The sequence below is a fragment of the Stegastes partitus genome, unplaced genomic scaffold, assembly GCF_000690725.1.
Source record: "Stegastes partitus isolate 25-593 unplaced genomic scaffold, Stegastes_partitus-1.0.2 Scaffold1588, whole genome shotgun sequence".
Classification (NCBI taxonomy): domain Eukaryota; kingdom Metazoa; phylum Chordata; class Actinopteri; family Pomacentridae; genus Stegastes; species Stegastes partitus.
Window position 1 is genome coordinate 52305 of NW_007579319.1, and position 21849 is coordinate 74153.

At 39.9% G+C, this 21849-nt stretch overlaps 1 protein-coding gene across 1 annotated transcript in view; it reads right to left on the minus strand.

The window, feature by feature from the left end:
• LOC103371447 (protein Jade-2) overlaps positions 1 to 21849 on the minus strand; it is a 102397-nt gene that overhangs the window by 21580 nt on the left and 58968 nt on the right. The window contains exon 8 of the mRNA XM_008300777.1: positions 15784 to 15901. Coding sequence (XP_008298999.1) covers positions 15784 to 15901 — 118 coding nt within the window. The remainder of the gene's footprint in view (positions 1 to 15783; positions 15902 to 21849) is intronic.

Here is a 21849-nt window from a genome sequence, read left to right on the forward strand (position 1 = left end):
AGTAAAGTTTGCACACATTATTTACATGATCAGCAGTTAGGAAGCAACATCATCAATTTTGGATGTCTCTCTGGCCATCTGGCAAAAATAATCCCAATATTTACTCTCTCTTTGCCGTGTTTTTGGTCTCCACCAGCTTGGGGCAAATATGCGGCTCTTCAGCTGCTAAATGCTCCACTATGTCCATCAGCTGGCTGCCAACTGTGTCTGTCTGCTGCTTGTTGCTAAAAAGGTAGTGCACAGTGAGTTTTGTGGTTTTTTTTCAGCTTTTTAAAGGGAAAAAAAACCAAACTGTCTGCTGTGGCCAAAAATAAAGTTCTGAAAGTTGTAAGAGCGAACCACAGCAGTGAGACTGTGAACCTGACAGCTAAACAATGAGCTGGAAACTCACTATAAAGCTCCGTAAAGCAGAGGGAAGCAGCGATGTCTGGTGATAATTCTCTCTAAGTAGGTGTAATATTGATTATTGCCCATTTAAATGTTTTATGCTGACATCAGTCTCAGCGAGCAACCAGCTTAATTAATTTTGAATGGATAGGTAGAGGTAAAGGTAAAAGCGATGGAGGTGAGTGTTGTAAGCCAAAATGTGGTTGCAGGGAATAACGTGTTCAGGTGTCATTGACCCGTGGAAGATGTAGACGGATTTGTCATGTCAGTAACCCCTAAAATAAAGAAGAATTATCGTGAAAAGGTTACAAAAATTTAACAAGATTCTTCATCTTCATCTCAAAAACAGAAAAAGTACATTTTTGTTACCAATTCATTTTATTTCCACGCAGCTGTAGTAGCACGATTTTTTTCTTCTTACTACATCTGAAAGAGTTATTGTGAGAACTGGTGACAGCCAAATGTGACTCACCTCCTGATGAGGTTTGGTGATGGAGACAGTCCTCAGTAGCACATTTTCACTTCTGCTGTGCCCAGATAAAACGTAGATGCCTGGGATGCATATTAATGCTTGTTGTAAAGGTTGCTTAGTATTCCTGTTAAAGTGTGAGACTGAGGCTGTCCATGTGGACCCATGTGGCCTTGATTAACTTTACCTCAGGTAGCCTGGGAGTTCAGACAACAAAACAAAAACTAGTTGTGGGGTTATGTGTGTGGACCAGGGTGAAGCAATAGTCTGCCTTTTTATATCATTATATTGTCATTGCTAGAAATTGCCAGGGCTCCAGAGTGCGACCAAATATGTTGCACCGGTGCGGCTGACATTTAGCAAGTTTGTGTCTGCTTGTGAATTCTGTGTTAGACCACAGATTGCTCTGCGAGTCACTAATTCCTCCCGTCCGTCTGCTGCTGTATTAAACTCTGCTGCTGTGCCCTTTGACTTGACTCACAGGTCAGGTGTTTGTACAGTTTGCAACTGGTCCCCGTAAAACTGAGTTTTTGTAGTTTGGTGTACTATTTTAGCTCTGTGATATTTTGTGTACAAGCTGAGCATCTGCATATACTAGAGACATTTTCACATATTGTTTTCCAAACTGTTATTTGAGTCAATAGTGAATTACAACCTGTGTCTTTTTGGATGTTTTAATGTCCCCTGAGCACTTTATTGTTAATATTAAATTCTGATAATGCTGTTTACTGTTATTTGCCAACTTGTCGTGCTCTGGCTGTTGCTGTCAGACTGTATTATAGTATCTCAACTGATCTGCCAGTTACAAACACTGTTGGAGCTGATATCAAGTTTGAGCTAAATAATATGGGGTGTTGGGTCACTTTTGGTTTGGTGAGGGGTCAGCAGATAGTTTCATTGGGGAGGGGCAGGACAGCTGCTTCCACTAATTATGAATGCACTGTTGACCAATCAGTAATAACCCCCCCCCATTAGTCCCTGCTGCTAACTCCGCACCCATTGTCTGTGTACACTGTCAGCTCTTTTGCACCGTCCTCTTGTGGGAGCTGAGCTGGAGTGGGCAGCTTATTACACAGTGGCTTTTCTTTTTCATTAGTTCTTGTCAAAATAAATCTCCCAGAGATCAGGGTATGTCACGGCTTCTTCTTCATAAAAAAAACAGCACAGAATTTACATCATGCAGTTGTTGTTGCAGTGACAAAAGGTGAAGTTTTGGGGGGGTTTTTTGGCTTATGAGGTGTACCAGTGTAACCAATATAAAAAATCAGTCAGGGCCCCTGATCACTGATAGATAAGCGAGTCCTCTTTGGGTAGATGAGGGGAAACTCTATGTCATCACTTACTTTACATGTCAGCACAACTAATCTCAAAGCACAGCTGCTGTAATTTACTGCATTTCGTTTAATTTTATCAGCACAAAGCTGAAATGAAAACACTTTACTGGGAATTTGTCTGCATTAAAACTAAATCTACATGATGAAAGAAGGGCGGGGGACTGAGCACAGTTACTTGCGCTGATTGATAATGATCATGTTTAAAACCGTGCTGCATATTCCTGTATCTCTAAATGAAAATGTGGTCCACCTTTAAGACACACTTCTATATATATATTTATGTATACACAAAACGCACACACATCAGTTGTTTGTTGGCCTTCAGGTCTGCTAGAATGCCGACACACACACTGTATGACATGTAACAGAGCCTTGCAGAGCGGCTCCCTGCTGCGAGCTGTCCTCTCGCTGCAGGAGACCTCGCTCACTCCCTCCAGCTGAGAGTGTGGCAGGTAACACAACAAACGCTGATAGGTACACATGATGAAATACAAAATGATAACACCTGACAGCAGTCATCTATAGTCTGATGTATTCACCCTGTCATAAATATTGAATTGTAAAACTCGTGGTAAGCTGGTGTAAGAGATCAGTGTAATGGGGCAAACTGGAAAGTAGGTAACAAAAGCAAAAGTAACAGTAAATACTTAAATTGTCTGGTAATATTAAGAGCAGGTAAGCTTATGTTTTTTTACAAAATGTATTTAATATAAATAATATAATATGAATCAAATATATAATCATTTATTTATGTATGTATGTATTTATTTATTTATGCATTTATGTATGTATGTATGTATTTATTTATTTAATACATCAGTTAGGGCTGCAGCTAATTGTTGTTTAATCTGTTGTTAATTGTCAAGACTTTTAAAAATCGTTAAAAACTCCTGAGATGTAACACTTCATTACTGCTAGTTTTCTCCACCCAAAAGTCCAAACCCCAAAGATAATCAGCATGCAGTGATCAGAGCTGGAGTTACCTGATGAACGGTGTTTATGCATGAAAACAAAAAAAACGATATGATTAATCAATTATCAAAACAGTAGCAGATTAATCTTCCTTCAATCATCCAAAAGATTAATTGGCTAATCACTTGGGCTCCAAGTTAAGCACCATCATTAAATATGGCACAATTCCATTGAAAGAACAATAACTGATTATTGCTGAGCTCTACATTTACCAGCTAACCGCAAACACATGCACGTCTGCGCACACAGCATGTAAGGAAACAATGCAGACACACTCCAGTGAGTCTTACATATACAGCTCAGTGATGATCTCCTGCGCTCATTCACGTGACATGGGAAGCCCTTATTGTTGGGATGTCTTGTTGTAACAGGCTCCTGCTGTTTACACAAACAAGAGAGTCATGACTGCATGGCTCGCTGACTCTCGTGCTGCTGTGTATCATGTTTTTATATTTATATATGTCTGCACTTGCATGAATCAGTACAGCAGGTGACAGCTGCAGGTTGATTACAGCTATAATTGGGGTTTAAAACAAGCTGATTTTGATTATGTGTTTTGCTTATAGCCTCTGTTGGGTGAAATAGTCGACATGGATGATCTGACCCCTACAGCAAGTTCACCAGTAAAGCTTTTTTATTGGCGCAACATTAAATATTATATACCCATAATGTAAAAAATATGAAAATTACATTACAAAAGCAGCATTGATTGCAGTCGTCCTCATGACTAGATGAGCCTATTCATTACACTGTGCAGTTTAAAGCAGGACATCAAGCAAAGTGTGGCAAATTTGTCTACCAGGTAACATTTGCTTAAAACCAATCTCCTTGCTTTAATGTCTGGGTTTTGTGCCATAAAAACAAAAACTACAGCCATGCAGGCGCATCTGTGAGGATGTATTAATGCACAACAGTAGGGCTTTGAGCACAAACACATCTTAGTCTAATGTGTCAGCATGCTATTATTTTCCAATTAACAAACTACAACTGAGGCGGTTTCCATTAGTTTTGCAGGTACTCGGTCATGAATCAACATATTAGACGAGGTAAAATTTTGACTTGATGACGGTACAAGATTAAACATCTTGGATATCACAGTTATTATGGTTCATCCTGAGGGGAACTCTAAATGAGAATTCTGGTTCATTTCAACCTGACGTCGTGCTGACTTCACCATCATTCTAGGAATCTGGGAAAATGAGGATTCGCACAAAAATGTTTACTGAGGTAATTTAGCACAAGCTCCTTGCAGCTTTTCAAAGAAATCTAATTTTTACATGAATCATCTTAAATGTTTGTTTTCGGGTGTGACTCAAAGTAAACACAGAAACTGGTCGCCTGAAGCAGCCATTTTGCAAAGTGGATTAGCTTTTAACATATAGAGACCCGAGTGTTCCAGTTGATTTCAGGTAGGTGAAACACTGTTTCCAGAATGACAATGTTTATCAGAGCTACAGATTCATTAGCAGCTCCACAGCTATATTCTCATCCATGGACACATAGAGGGTTGGCAGCAAAGTCTGGCATCAACAGGTCCCCCTCCTTTCAGCAACACGTTTCTTCCTCAGTCGGCAGTGAACGCATGAACGCCACAAGCTTCCTGAGGCACATTTTCTTTCAGGATGTCCTGCTGTCTTTCTGCCTCCATCCTCCAAATCTTGTCTTCCATTTGATTTATCTTCTTTCTTTGTTTTTGTAGACTTCGGTTGTAGCAAATATAGCGAACCAAACCAAAATGCCCGTCCTAATACCGATTCACTGGGTTATCCACCATCGTATTTAGCTGCTGAGTTTCCAACAAGTCAGCCTCACACATGTAAACAAACCGACACGTGTAAATTAATATTCCAGTGATGGGGTCAGCTGCGAAGTTTCCCCACATGGGAACGCCTGATGCAGCTAGAAAAATGTGCCTTGCAGGTGGCTCATTTCTGTGTGGACTTTGAGTCAGACTGAAAACAAATCACCTTTTTTTTTTCAGAAAACTGTAGGAAGCTCACGTTAACCTCCATTCACAAACTGTTTTATGCAACTCCTCGTTTCCCAAAATCTCTACAATGACGGTGAAGATGAAAAGTAAGTATGACCCACAGAGGCACCACATTAATGAGAAATATGTCAGGTTGAAATTAACCAGGATTCTCAAATTTGAGTACAATACACCAAATAATTGTTGAGATATTTCACTGAAAGTTGCAAATATCAAACTCACATGATATGGACAGAGTCTGTGAGCTTTTTTTTCTAAGGGTCATGAATGTCAGTGCAGAATCATTCATCTCTATCCATCCAGGGGCTGCTGAATTATTTCAATCTGGACCAAAGAGGTGCACAGAACCATGGACTGATTACTGCCACAAACTACTGTAAAATAAAGAATGGTCAATTTTATGGAAAGACTACAGTAGTAAATTGCAACTGTTCTCTCTCATACAGTATAGTTCCTTTTCAAATTATGTGTGTGTTGGTTAGCACAGTACATGCCTACACTCTGTGTGTGTGTGTGTGTGTGTGTGTGTGTGTGGCTGTCATAGCGAGCAGTAGGCTGTCCTCATGCTTACTTTAGCATGGAGGAGCAGGACATGCATGAATGGAGCTGAGAAAGACCAGAGAGAGATTTCACACTGAGACGACCCCTCTCTCTCTCTCTGTTTGTGTGTCTGTGTGCAAAAGAAAAGAGAGTGTGAAAGTATAGTATAGTTCAGTACGGAGTTTTACGTTAAGCAAGAAAGAAAAAGTCTATGCTCTGTGTTTATGCAGGCCTAAGAAGTTTCCGTTTTTGCCGAAGGATGTTTATGCTTATAAAGAAATTCATGCTCACCATTTATTAATTAAAATGGGAGGTGAAGTGAAAGAATAAACGACATGTTGTGAAGATCACAGGAGAATGAAACTCGAGGGAATAAGGTGTGAAAAATGCAAAGTTTAATATCCGTGTCCATGTTTGATTGTTGTCTGGGTTAGTGAGAAAGCTTGGAAATGTCTTCATGTGGAAGTTGTGAGTTCGACAAGCTTATCTGAGCTTGAAAAAACTGCATGCACTGAGCACAACCAAACACCAATGTGCAGGTAAAGTAGGAAGCATGATGGGCTGCAAGTTTTAAAGTGAAGACTGCAGATTTTTAAATGTAAAAATCTATTTGATGGAAGTTTGAAAGATTGTCTATATGCCAAGATGCTTGCAGTCAGACACGTGAGGAAAACTTGTTTGTTTTTCACTTGTTTTTTGGCTCCTCAAAGTGAAATAAAGGCTCTTTTTATGTGGGGGTCATATATGGGTTCAGCTACACGGCGACATCCTTATCACTGCCAGATGACTTTCAAACAAACTACAGAGAGCTTCTACAGTATGTGCTTCCTTACTTAGCTGTGTCTCTGCATCAAAAACAAAGCCAACATCCTTCCTGTCTCTGTTGTTTAGAGCCTGTGAAAAACACTTGGTTATTCATCTACTGCACTAGATGAAGAGAAAAAGCTTGTCCTAACTTACAAAGACCTCAGGTTTCAACTCTCCAAATAAAACTAATTATTTCATGTGACCATGACAGAAATTAGAGTAAATCAGCAGTTCAAAAACATGACTGTGTTTACATTCAGGTGTTTAACTCGTGCATTTTACCTGCAGAAGAAAGAATCTTTGTGGCTGATCAGCGCATAATAGAAGAAAGTCGTCTTATCTGGGCAGTTTGCACTGTTGATAAAGCCAATTTACATCAAATCTTTTCACAACAGCAGCAAGTTTTCCCAGCATGCTGTAGAATGAGCGTTGCACTTGTACTTGTCAGCGTCTAATCAACAGATAAATGGTACTGGATTGTCAACTATTATCCTTTTTGAGGCAGGAGAAGCCTTTTCAGTAACCCCAAAAGCTTTTTAGAAACTTAAAAAATGTTCTTTGCATTTTGTACTTGTCCCTTTCAATGCAGGCATGATTACTTCCAACATTCAGTCAAAACATCAGCTACGTGTTGGTGAATAACAAGAAACATCAATTTAGTGCAGATTTAAAAAAAAATAAAATAAAAAACTTACTAAGAGAAAAAGACATATCTACAAAATAATCTTAATCAAACAGTTATTTTGCATTTTATATTTTGAAGCATTCACTGTTTTTAACAGGACAGACCTACATGATCACATAATTAGTTAAACAGAGATCAGCTAGTAAATTAACTGTACTAAATACATGTCTATCTGGAAGGTCCAGCTTTGAGTCAGTCAATATTGTGGTGAAATGTACACCATGACGACAAAGAAACTCTCAAAAAGGTGAAAAGCAAAAGGCAGGTGATGGATACAATAAAATTTCCAAGTCAGTGAACACCTCCTGAAGCGGTCTGAACAACACACTTGTGCATACATTTTTTTCCCCCCATATAACTGACAGGTATCTGGTGCAAGGTGCTATAAATGAGTAAATATCAAGCACACTGTGAAACCTATAATTTTGTCATTGTGATTATATATGTTGCATCTCTGTGTGCAGAACCTCTATTTGTTGTCGGTTTCTCCTGGAAGCGATATCCCTCTTTGGTTGTTTTTTCTGGGGGTCTGGAGTGGGTGTGAAATGCTGTACAGATTGTAAAGCCCCTTGAGGCTTTGTGGACGTGGAACTGGTGCGAAGGATGTAGGAGTACTGTATGACTGTATGAAACTCTTCTTTTTATAAAGCAGATTTGTAAAAGAGTGCAGGTACATCTACCAGACATTTCTCCCCCTTTTTCCAATTTATTTTATGGCTGTTGCTGAAACTGCAGAGGCCATTAACGCCAGGGGATCTTTGAGGGAGCTCCCAGAGGGAACGCTGCTTCACACAGCTTCTAAATTGTAATTTCTTTCTTTTTTTGTTTTGACAGGAGCACCATCTTATCCTCTGATCTCCCAGGGACCATTTTTCAACATTTTTTCCCTTTTTTTCCCTAATCTGATCTTGTTCTTTTATATGTTCTACAGCTTGGAAAAGGAGGAAAACTAGTCTTAGGGTTTTCAAGGACGCCTGCAGGCTCTGCTTGAATGTGTGGAAACTTTCCCCCTGCAGGTTGTAATCTCTGCACAAATCCAACTATCAGCAGTGGAAACCTTTTTAAACATGTTTTTGTCAGATCTGTGCTTTTTTCCCCCGCTTTTGTCTTTACATTCTGCTGTTGCCTTTCTCTCCAGCTCTGCAATATTATCCTTCCCTCCAAACCTCCTTCCCACTCTTGTTTAGAAGGTGCAACAGCACCGGGGGATTCGTCTTTTTGAAGTGTGTGATTAATTTTCCCTCTTTCTAGGTGCACTGAACTGCAGCGTGTGAGTCTGTGTGTGTGTGTAGCCACTGTGTCCCATTTCTTACCTGAGCTCATTAGTGCAATGTGAGAAAGTTTTTTTGTTTCTCCCTTACTGTCTCTTCCTCCCTCTCTCCACCTTTTCTTCTGTCCTTTCACACTTTCTCTCTCATCGTCGCCTCTCACGTTTCCTCCTCTCCTTCCGCTCCCTCGTTCATCCCATTACCTTCTTGTCCCCTTCCATCCTGTCCTTCCTCCATCCTTATTTCTTCTCTGTCTTCCTCAAATTCTTCCACACATACACACACTTGCTGAAAGCAGATCAGAGAGGCCAATACTAACCACTGTCAGCTTGTCACGGTTGGGTTTGAGCCAGAATATAAATGTAGTGCACTTTCTGCATAACAATAACACAATGTGTGTGTATGTGTGTGTGTGTGTGTGTGTGCTTTCAAGAAAAAAAAGCCTACCTACAGTACAGACTGTGACTGAACCAGCAGATTTTTTTATGAGTATTAACATTTCCTCTAAAGACAAAAAAAACATTACCTGCAAAATAATGCGCTACAACCCTATACATGTGTGCTCACAGGTGTGTGTATATAAATGAAATTATAGTAAAAAAGTGTGATACCAGAGTACATATCAGTACTGCCTCAAACAAATAAATCAGTTTTCGGCGCCAGTAGCTTTACAGAACAAATGCTGTTTGGCCACAGGAAATGCAATTAAAAAGTTTCCAGATTGTGTTTATAAAAAAAAAAAAAAGAAAAAAAAAAGATCTCTTGTGCATTGATACACTGCTCCCAGCTCTCCTGCAACACTTGGAACGAGATTTGAAATCCTATCTTGTAGGGATGTCAAGCACACACTAAGCCTCCCTAATCAAAACTGCAACACTTCAACTTGAATTTTATTTCGGGTAAGAAGAAGAAGAAGATGCAGGAAGTGAGCAGAGCCAGTGGGGCTCGACCACTGTGTTGTTATGGCCAAAAAATCAGTGTGGAATCAATGTGCTATGAGAGGGTACATCCAAGTATCATCAGGCCACAGTTCAGATCATTTGTGCTGAATGTTCTCCCGCAGCATGTCACAGTAGAACCCAGCATTTATCAGAACCACTCTTGTGGACAAATCCCTTGTGGACAACCAGTGAACAAGACAATTGCCTCTCTACCTAACCGACTCACCAGATTTGACTCCTGCCTAAACTGAAACTAAAGTTAAGGTATTGCTGTTTTAACAAAATTTAGGAGATTCAACGTGCGTCACAGATGGTGCTCGATATGTTTACCAAACGGGCTTCCAAAGAGTGTTGCAGGAATGCTGAGATGGCTGTAAATCAGTATTAATCAGTATTTGACTTCCCTGATACTACACAACCGAGTCAAACACCGAACTGTCTCTGGACATTAAACCTGAGCTGGATCAATTGTTTTAAGTGCTTCAGACAGGTTGGAGGAGGTTTCACCACAAGTTCAATAAACTTTCGACACTGAAATATTAACCTTGCCTTGGTCATATTGGTGGAGGATATTATGACCTTTCGACAGGCCGTAAAAGTCAAACCAAATATTGATCTGAATCTAATTGATAAAGTAAATACATTTACATGCTGTAGCAACAATTGTATGGCCCCATGGAGATATTAATTTGAAAGGCACTGTTAAGACATATTTGAATGCTCAGGTACTTCTTGGGTAAAGAAGTATCAGAAGTACTGATATTTCATGTCACATTGTTGACACAGTTGGTCTTGTTCAGGTTTTAAATTACTGCTTTGAGTTTCTGCTTGTGTTATCATTAATAAATTACTTCCTAGAAAATGACACTGGATGCATTTAACTCCTTTGGACTTTCAGCATCATACAGCTTCTCTGTCTGCATGTGGGACTGCAGGGATATTGACCGACCGACCGCCTCGCTGGTACCGTGACGCGAGCAACCCCCGACATGACAGACAGGCAGATAAACATGACAGAGAGACAGGCGGACTGGCAGACAGAGCGTGGATGACAGATGAAGTACTATGAAAGACAGACAGGCGGACAGAGGTTAGCGGTTTTCTTTTCGGTGGGTTAGAGGAGGGATGTGAGTTTTTCACACAGAAACGAGCCCGTAGGGAGGCTAAGCTCAGGGTGTCTGAAGGCTTCTGGAAAACTGATTATACAGTTATAAAAGCTTCCTGTGCTGCTTACAGCGGATGTCAGACCAAATTTAACTGCCAAAAAATTAAACATTGGCAATACAAGAATTAATTCAAGTTTGCAGTGTGAGCATCATCACTGTACTGAGAGCTCACATCCAACATGTTTCGCTGACTGTGTCGTTATCATCAGATGTGCGGCCCATAAATGGTCAATAAATGGTGAAAACTGTCAATCAGTGTTTCCCAAAGCCCAACATGACATCTCATTTTATCCAAAACCCCAAAATATTCAAGTTTACAATATTCAAGTTTACTGTCACAGAGAAGTAAAGAAACCAGAAAATCATCACATTTAATGAAATCAAAATCTAGATTTTTTTCCCTAAGAGAACTACCTCAACTAATGATCAGTTATCAAAATAGTTGACAAACGAATTGATTAATAGACTTATTTTTGAAGTATCAATAACACAAGGTTTATTAAAAAAAAATCTTAGGTGTTACGGCAGCTCACTTCATGAGTGCACTTGTAATATTTATATGTAAAGGTTACAGTGTTGTAATTCTCTATAATATAGCACACTTCAAATATTTACTCATTCATTGTCAAAATAGCTCGCAAATAATTTAGTAGTCAACAACTGATCGACAATTACCATGTAAATTAATGCTCTTTTCTGTGATTTTTACCAGGTTTTATCTGTAATTACAAAATTCTGTAAAATAATTGTAAACTGTACAAAAAAAATCACAGTTAAAAACAACTTAAAAAAAACAATCATTACAAGCAGGTTGCATTTTAAATGTCAGTATTGCAGTTAATCGTGTTCATCTAATTGTGCAAAGGCCAAATCGTGATTAATATTCAATTAACTGTGCATCCCTGGGCCACTTTTAGTCACTCTTAATGTCACTTCAGCATCACATCGTATCCAAAATCAGTTTGCGTGGAAGAAGAACGAACGGAGACAACTGATGGACCGACTGAAACGGGATGTCGGACGAGACAACAAAAACAAGATAACTGAGCAGGAATGACAAGGCAAATACAAGCCTTGGAGGACGCTGCAAATGAGAGGAAGGGAGAGAAGCAGATGGAGGAGAAGAATGATTAAAGAAGAGGATGAAGAGAAGCGGAGAGTGGGGAAAATAAGAGGGAAAGATGTTGAGGGACACGACAAATCATTACAGCAGACAACCTCATCCTTCACTCTCTGGTGCTCGCTCTCTCCCTCGCACACACACCACAGCTATCCTCTCTAATCTCACTCCTGTGGCAGTGTGAATAGATATGGCTGTTTAGTGCCAACAGCTCAGCTCCTGGTACCTGATGGCAGCAATCTGCTGAGTCAGCAGCTCTGCACTGCATGTGTGTATGCGTAACCGTGTGTGTGTGTGTGTGTGTGTGTGTGTGAGAGAGTGTGTGTGCGTGTGTGTGCCTTTAGGAGTGTGTTACTGAAAAACACAGAGGGAGTTAGAAAGAGAGAGTGAAAGTGCTCGTATTCGATTTACTTGAGTGCGTAGATGTGTGTAGCCTTCCTCAGGAATGAAGAGCACTGCAAATTGAACACTAACTTCACAACACATCCACAGGAGCAGGCTGACAGAAGTTCACTGTCATTACCATTGCCAGCAAGACATTACTGGCATTACCATGACAACAAGCTTTCACTGCCATCGCCACGACAGCTGCAGGTCACGACTCTATAAACTAAAAGGTTCAGCAACAAAGACACATACGGCGCGTTCATTATTCCTTAACAACTACACTTAAACATCATCTACATAACAACCGTCATCACCAACAACAGTGGCGGTGGCAGCAGCCTTGGAATCTGGCAGCCGGTGTGAAAACGATACAAATACTGGTGTGTTATTCAACTTTGTTTTAATGATGGAGATCAGAAGGCTGTTCGATCTTGCTTTATGAAGCTGACACGCAGTACAGTGCAAACGTTTGAAGCAGTTTAGATTCTTATCCATCACGCTGTGCCACCAGGGAGGCATCTAATCAGCCTTAAATTCATTCTGCCGCACGACAACAACCCCAAACAAGAACTATCTTCAGCGACGAGAAGAACAAGGGCTCGTGCAACAGACGACATGGCTCCCCGCAGAGCCCTGATTTCAATTTCATGGAGTCAGTCTGGGATTACATGAAGCGACTGAAGCAACTGAAACAAACCAGATCCAAAGAGGAGCCGTGGCACAAACAACCCACCTGCCAAAAACCTTAAAATAACGTATGTGTTGTTTCTTCATTTATTGCACTCTGTATGAAGCAATGTGATAAATAAAACAAAATGTGGAACATTCTGCACAGTGCCATGTATCTGCAAGTTAGGGTTCTTTATCTTTTCTATGTAGAATGATTTTAGTATTGTAATTGTAAGTTTTCTTCACATTTAAAGACTTCTTTTATTTCTTTCTAGCTTTTAACAACTCCAGGCTACACTGTGTATTATGAGACTAATTTAAGCAGTAAGTATTCTTCGGAGCCTGCTTCTGTATATTTTACCAAAGTTTGAGATTTGTACTTTAAGGTTAAGAGTTCACTGACCTCATTGTGTTTTAATTCCTGTAAGTTCTCCTGTCCTCTCATCTGATTTTGTTTCCCAGATGAGAGCAGCGCTTCATCTATTTTGAGCAACACACTAACACAATTTTCTGCATTATTATTCGCAGTATACAGCAGGAGTGAGTTCACCGCTGTGCAACATCACGTAAATGTCAAATGACTGAAAATGATGTAATCTCTAAGTAATCGCATTATTTCCAAGTTGACAAGTGGAATAGTTCTTCTTATAAACAATCAAAAACAAATACGTAAGGGAGACTGTAATGAAAATATAACTGGAGGAGAAACTCAAAGCAACAAACTCCTTTGATCACTGACACACGTTAGAAAACCTGCGATCAGTCAAACTGCATGAAAAGGGTTACAAAATGAGCTATGAAGACCAAAACTTTCTCAGTGTTGGACCTATGACCTGTGCTGATCTGCACGTCTGCATCATGACTTGACTCCATATGGAAATTATTTGCAGAGGAACTGAAAAATCTGATTGAGACTCTTCAGAAAGATGGAAAACAATACAGAATAATTGATGACAAACTAAAAATCATTTGGAAAAACACTTGCAGCATTAATCAAAAGATAGAGGATGAGCAATAGTGGTCGTCTGCCTTTAGTGACGCTATGGACAGCGGCACAACTTAACTCTGAAAAACAGATGGACAAGTGCTTCAAACTTGGCACAAGGGTTATCAATGGAAACCCGAGTTTCTGTGACAGCTCAGACGGTGTGAAGGAAACTGCATAATGTCAACCTACATGGACGTGTCCATATAGGTAACCCTTGCTTGCTGTTTAGCACAAAACTGCAAGATGAACTTTGCTAAAAAGAAATTAAAAAAAACCTAATGAATATTGGAAGCAAAAAATAGACTCCGAAGAATGACAGAACACCTCCATAGAAATCTAGAATCCTCCGTGCTGACGAGGATCAAATTCTTTTTAACAGTACTGTACTGACTTTTGTGGCATTGAGTTTCTACTGTGGGGCCTGTATTTGTAATTTAGTAAATTCTGACTCCTTAAATATGAGCTTGTACCATACTGTTCAACATCGGAATAATGCAGTTATTGTAAGGCATTACAATGTAAAAATCATTTGACATTTAATTGACTTTGCACAGGGGTGAACTCAATTCTGGTTATATTGTAAACAGTTGTACATTCTCTAGTAATGATGCCCCGCATTCATTCCTATTTGGTTTTATAATTGAGCTGTAATATTTTATGACTTGCTGCTGTTTGGCCTCTGGTTACATTGCTGAGCTACTGACTAAACATACACCAGCAAGATGCTCTGATGCAGTCTTGTTGGTTTTTACCAAAGTTCAGATTGGTGTTTGAAGGAGTCCTCAGACTGTGGAATAGTCAAACCAGAAGGCATTGGTCAGTCAGTGCCATAGCCTCACTTCAATGTTTTACAAAAAGCTGTTCTGATTTGTATTGGCTCTTCAAACAATTTGTCCAGACTTTATTTGTGTAATACTTTACAACAGGTACTGACAATGACATTTTTCATTGACTTATATCAACAAGAAGCTAAGTCTGATTGTTTGTTTACATATGTTGTCACACAGGTGCATGTAAGAAGCCTCAAACATGGCGGTTTCATATGCAACTGAAACATGAGAAGACTGTACTACTTTTTCCCAGCATAATTCAACACTTGTGTTTTGGCTAGAGATCGTTAAGCCTCCGTGGAGACTTTGTCATGGTGCTCTTTTACTAGCTAAACTCCCATAATGCCCTCTGCTTGCCAACATGGATGTGCCCGCCTCCTCTGGTCACGACAGTATTAAACAGTAGGAGCAACCATGTACTACAACTAATATACAATACTTAAAGTGTGTATTCTCTTGAAAAATGGCATCAGGTATCAGCAGAAACTAAACATAAAAAGCAAAACCACACTTTGTTATGCTATTAGCATTATCACAACAATCAGTGTACTCTGACAGTAATTAAGCAAGCCCATTTACGAGATGTGTTGCTGATTTTAGTTCAATGCAAACAACCCAGAGAGGTGAAAACGCAAATCTAACTGAATATTTTTAAAACAATAAATGCTATAAACTACACTCGATTTAACCTGATGTTTCTACTGAGGTTACAAATCTCATTTTGAGCAGAAATCTGACCAACACAGCAGCATCAACTCAACCAGCCATCTTCATCCTTCCTGCTCTCCATCACGGAGCAGCTACGCAAAAAAATGCATCGAGGTCAGTCATCCGTGTAGAGTGGATAGAAAATCGAGCTCCATTTATGTGGATGGTGCGTGTCACAATATCTGGCTCAACTATTATTCCAGTGTTCTTTGCTGTGCAGGTGTCAAGTGTGGCCTACTGTGCAAAAATGATGACAGGCCATTTCCAAAACTGTCCACCCACCACACTCAGGCAACAAGGGTTTGGATGTAACTGTTATACACTTGAGCTTTCAAAATTTTTTAGCTTTTTTTCTTTTTCTTTTTTTTTTTTTTCCAGGGTGGACAGAGTGTGTGTTGGCGGCCTTGGCTACAGTGGTTGAGTGGGTGAAAGGTAACAGGTTTTTACATCGGTGTGTTTAGATGACTGGAATTAAATGGCTGCAGACAAGCGCTCGTGGTTTTCTTTTTGTCTCTCTCTTACCTCCAGCCATGTCTTCTTCCAAGAGTTGTATCTGCAGGTGGAAAATCTTCTCCTGGAGGTCGCACAGGGTGTGTTTCATTTTCTCCCTCCGTGTCACCATGTAGCACAGGTTACGCACCTGAAACACAAAACAAAACATCATGAGCAGAAATAACGAGACAGAGGTGTGACACGGGCAGCGTGTTTCATCTTGGGCTCATCTCATCATGATTTAGTGAGGACAGTACAGACAGAAATACTTTATGAGCAGCAGTCGTGTGGATACAAAAACAGATATATGAAGGCATTTTATCCATTTGTGTCCCTGTGTCAAACATTACAACAAATCCCACACACACTCTCACATATTTTCAGCTGTGACACTTGACTGTCAGTATTTTTTTGCATTTTATTTGTCTTACAGAACATGAAAGAAGGCAGGCACGTTAATCTTCTATTCAACAAAAGTTGCTCACGCTTTGCCCTGAGACGGATGTGCTGTTGTGATACTGATGGGGGTAATAAATATGGATCAGTGCAATCATGAAGTGTAAACAGTCTGGAAGAGTGAGCCTACAGTTGAGTTACGAATTCTCCATCTCCAAATTCAGTGCATCTGTGGTTCTGTTGCTTCAAGTTAGAGACTGGATTCAACTTTATTGCCACTGCACAAAGGAAATGCAGTCTTTTGCATATATCAGCTTGTTAGGAAATTTGGGCTTGAACCCTCGTCCTTCTTATCAGTAGCTCAAAGCCCAAAGCCTTAACTACTGATTAGTCAAATGTATCAGGCGTTTTTTTTTGTTGTTTTTTTTAAATTGCTAAATTAATGGTTTTATTTTGCTAATTTAACGGTCTGGTAAATATTTAGCCTGTAGATCACAATTTAAAGGGTGCACTAATAACTGACAGTTGGATTTTTATGTATGATATAAGGAAGTTAGCAGCACATAGCTGCAGCCACCGTGAAGTGAAGATCAAGTTGCTTTCAGTGTACTAGCTAACAAATGCTGTGTATTGTGTTCAGTGCCCCAGTTCATACCAGGTTCATGCAATGTTCTGACAGTGTCACCACAACATTGGTCCACACCGCAAAGGCTCTTTATAAGCCATGAGCCGGGCTTGAGAAAATACACTTAACCTAAAATCAGAGGTCTCCCTGCCACAGCTAGGAGCAGCGGATATGAAAAGGTAAAGCATCGCCTTATATCCTCATAATAACTTAATGGCAGAGTTGGGTCTCACTTTCAGACAAATTTGTGCAGAGGTCCTTGTGATACTAACCACTCATGAACTTGCCTTTAATTCCATTCCGCATAGAAGCTCCAACAACAAACCTTTCTCCTGCATATGTTTTGATTCAGATCGAGCACAGGGAGGAAGTAGTTGTTCACAGACAAGTCCAGTGTCAATGTGTTTGTCAGAGAAAAACAAAGAAAAAGCGAGAATAGGGCACAGCTCTGAAATAAAAATGAGAATTCACCCATTTTAAATAGTAAAGAAATAGAAAATCAATATGTGGTGGTCAATGTTGATGCTGTGGTTGGCCGCCAAAAATAAATCAATGAATGGGAAACATCAGACTCTTTTTCAAATAGTCTCAGACACCTCTACGAATACATCATGCTCGATCATATCCGATTATTGGACTGACAGTGTCTGGCTGAAAAATTATATCGCCCAACGCTACTGCAGATCACACCAAAACATGACCTGCATGCTTGAATTTGTGTGTTGGTCACTACAGACATGAACGTGAGAGGGAGCAAACATATGAACAGTAGAATGAACGTTAAATGGAACCTTTGTAAATGGTTGGTTCAATCTCAACCTTATCTCATCAGCCCTGAGTCCAGCAGCAGGAAGCTGATTTTAACAAACACTACCTGTACAACACCAAGCGGCAGACACACAAATTCAGAGACACACTGGTGACAAAAGTGGAACGTGTGGCAGCTAAAGAGCCAGACATTTTTATCAGAAATTGGTGGACACCAAATTAGAGCTAAGACAAAAGTGGGTACTAGAGATACGCCTGTCAGGTGGACAAAAACACCCCTCAAATTAATGATGCTGGCCCATGTTTGCCAAGTATAAATCATCTATTACTGTGAAGCAAAACAACTTTATACGGCAATATATGTCAGAGGTATGGCTTTTTCAGTGTGTTGCAGTTTTTCTTCTGTAAGAGACTGACCAAAAAAAATAAAGCAGCTCTAGTTAAATTCCTCATAAATGACTCTGTGTAGGTGAAGGAAGGATAATTTAGTGCCACTGAAAATATCACACCACACGTCACTGACTGCTTCTCCTCAAACACTCCTCTAAAACTGCAAATTTTCAAACATCCTAAGGTTATGAAGCAGTCATACTCTCAGAGGTTCATGCTGTATGCATCCAATAATGAGACAGTAAGAGGTACGAGTCAAGAGGCGACGTCCTGTTTCCTGCCAATAAACTGGATCCCAGACTCTTCTTCCACTCAAACCCAAACTCCAGCTGAGCCCTCCTGCTTCTCCATACTGCCAAATTACTATCACATGGCCCTGTAAGCAGTATATAACTGCATATGTGTCTGGACTGAGAACATAGAGCTGGAAGATGAATGTGTGAGCGTGCATGTTTATGTTAAGCACATATGGATGTTCAAAGAAAATCTGTGGTTGTAAATGCATGTGTTACTGTTTTGTATTGGCAACATATAAGACAGAGGGAGACGGAGAGAGAAGAAAGCAAGAGAAATATCAGAGAATTAGACTGTAACGGGCTCAGAGATGTACATAAATTGAGAGAGACAGGTGGAAAAAGAGGCAGACATTGCAGAAGCGTGGGTAAATAACATTCAAAGATAAAGAAATGCATAAAGAGCTAACGCGCGGTCCCTTCGCTGCTGTAGCTGTTACATGTGAACAAATTGACTTTATCTACAGATAAAATGATTACAGAGCACAGATCCATGTTAGCTTAGAGTGTGGACGGAAACCGCAGGAACAAAGTGGAAAAAGTGTTAGTGAAAAAGAAAGCCAAGACCAGAGAGACGATCCAAGTGCACTGAAGCGAAAATTTGTCCTGATTCATGCCAGATAGCAAAGAAGAGAGACGTAAATCCAGCTATGAAATGAGCGTGCCTTGTTCGCTTTCTGCACGGTTCAATAAGACTGAACTTTGATCTACAGAATTACGACGCTCTCCAATGTGCAGACAGTTTGAGTGAAAGGGGGTAGAAAAGGAAATATTGTACAGCAGATAAAGAGGTAGGAGTGAGTCTCCTATCAGAAATAGTTCGTATAGTGTGTCATCATGGTAGGAGTAAAAATGAATATGTTCTTTGCAACTCTGTTTTGGACAGTCAACTCTCTGAACTCTTGTGTGGCGGGTTTTAAAGGCATGCTTTCTTTAAAAATTCCCCAAAACTATACCTTTTATCATTGCCAGAAATTATACAAACAGAAAGAATTGTCAGATTTTAAGACAGTCATTGAATTATTCATCTGTGATGTGTAAACAAAAATAATCTGCTCTCCTCGGCACAACTGTGAAGCCATCAGTGACTCAGCTGTGACCAATTCAGGGGCAGTTTGGCTGAACTGCAGGCTGTGTTCACATAGAGCTGATGGGAGACAATTATGAAAACAAATGCAAAAAAATAAAAGTAGTAAACGATCTATGGCATGTAGAGACAATTTCCAAGTATTGGTGACATCTGTGGGCAGCTTTTATAAAATAAATAATCCAATAAAGACAACTTTTTTTCTTTCATAAGTTTTATGGTGCTATGATTTGGTTATACTGCACAAAAAGATATTTTTTTTAGTTTGTGTTTGCTTGCTTTCCATAGAGGTACAGGACTTGGAGTCAAAAAAGTACCTGCAGTATGTGAAAATGCGAGAGGAGCAAAAAAACAAAACAAAACACAACAAAAAAAACACCCAGAAACTGCTTGGGGTTTCGAACCTTAAAAGACGGCGCTTCCGTCCTCTTCAGTGAGCTTGTAATTCCCCCACCCATCCTATTTTAGATAAATGTTGTGCATTTTTGTCTCATGAATTATTGTCATGTTCCACAAAAAATCCTTACGCCTACTGTTTGGGGTTATATAACTATTAACCTTGCAAATACTACCTTAGCATAAAGCAAATGAAACCACCAAAGATGTCTGCAAAAGTGTGACATAACAAGCATGCAAACTAATGTTAGCCTCTGTTGAAACAGCACCACACCTAATGCTATATTCACACCGTTCCCCAAATCAAAACACCTCAACAGCCCCAAGTTTTACATACGATCATATAGGCCAGTAAAGATGAACTACTCTAAGTTAGTCATTGCACCCCTGAAAGCTGTAGACATTCAACACATAGTCGTGATAACAACATAGCAGGACAGAGAAGCAGGAAGGGAGAGAAACTAATTGGGTCCAAGCCAGACCACTTGAATCCCAAACAAGCCAGAAACTGGATCTCGGCCAACTGTATTTCTCTCACAACGGTGAATCAGTAATCATGTGCCTCTAACTACATCTGAGTACATCGTGCGTGTGTGTGTGTGTGTGTGTGAGGCTGAAGATTTGTCATGGAGCTAATGGGACAGGATTGTGTGTGACAGATTTAGAAAGCCATGTATTCAGATATTAAAAAGGCAGCGCAAAACAATGAGACATAAAGAGAATGTTGCACTGGTAGGAACAAAACCACATCCTAGACTGGAACCACCTGTAGCCGTGTGTGTCAGAAAGTGCGAGATAAAGAGGCGGAACGAGAGGAAGGGCTGTGCGAGTTTGCATTTATGATATGATCGCTGGTTTATTTGTTTACTTAAACAGTGTGGGTGCGTGTAGGTGTGCGTATGTGCGCGCTGGCAGTCCTGCAGGGCTGACTGTTTATCTGTTGGTCTTGATGGATTCGTCAGCCTGGCCTATCTGACCCATTCCATCCCCGTGTTAGAGCACTGCAGATAAAAATAGCTGCTCAACTGGGACACAATGTGCAGAGCCTGGCTTTGATTAGGACACTGTGTGTGTCTGTGTGTGTGTGTGTGTAGCGTTTTCAAAAACAACTACCTCTGCCTGCAAACACGACAGGGGAGTGGAGAGCAGGATGGGGGGTAACGAAGGGGAAGAGCGATGAGAGACGAGGGGAATTCGGAGTAAAATAACAACTCAGTCGAACCTTGCTGTTTGTTTACTTTCTCTGTTTGTCCTTTCCTTTACCTCTACATTTCACCGACTACTTCTCCCCTTCTCCACCAAAACTCTGGATATCAAGGTCAGCTGTCCATAGCACTGAGCAGAAACGCAGACTTTTCCATTTTCTGATAATAAAACCAAACCGGTGTTAGTTTAAAAATAAAAATACAAGGTCTTTTTGGAGCATGAAGAATATTTCACATGTCAAATGTGGAAGTGTACTTGCAAATTTATAAGCATGTGAATAAAAAAAAACCTCCATGCTTATGTTCAATAAGTTTTCTCCTTGACTTTTTCCTGACTTTCCACAACCTGTGGGTGTTGTTTTTCCACTATTTTTTGGGCCTGGCATACTAAAAAAATAAAAAACAAAAATCCCAAAAGATTTCACCAATTTTCAAGCTTCACTGCATTAAAAAAAAACAAACATATTCAGTCAGTACAAGTCTTGAGAAGTATGAGATGTGAGAGGTTACTATCCAGCAAATAGGTCTTAAAAATATATATTTCTATTAATAAAGACTTGTCAAATGTATTTTTCATTTTTTGGTGTGGTAATTGATGTTGACTTTCTTTTCAAAACTGTTTTTAAAGTCAGAGTCAACTTCAATATTTAAGATATTCAGTAATATCTGCTAAATCCTCGATGACGCCGGAAATGTTGTTTTATACAGAATGTTTTGTAGTAAATGGAGTGAATGTATACAGTTGTTCTTTATGTTTTTTATATTAACAGCAGTTTTTCAATTAAATTTCTGACCTTTTCTCATTTTTCCTGCCCTTTACCATCTCTCTCCTGGGTCTGTCTTTGCTCTGCTGCTCTGCTCTTCATTCCAGCTTTTCATCCTGTTTAACTGCATCGTCTCGATCATCTAGACATGTTGAACCACAGACTGAAATCT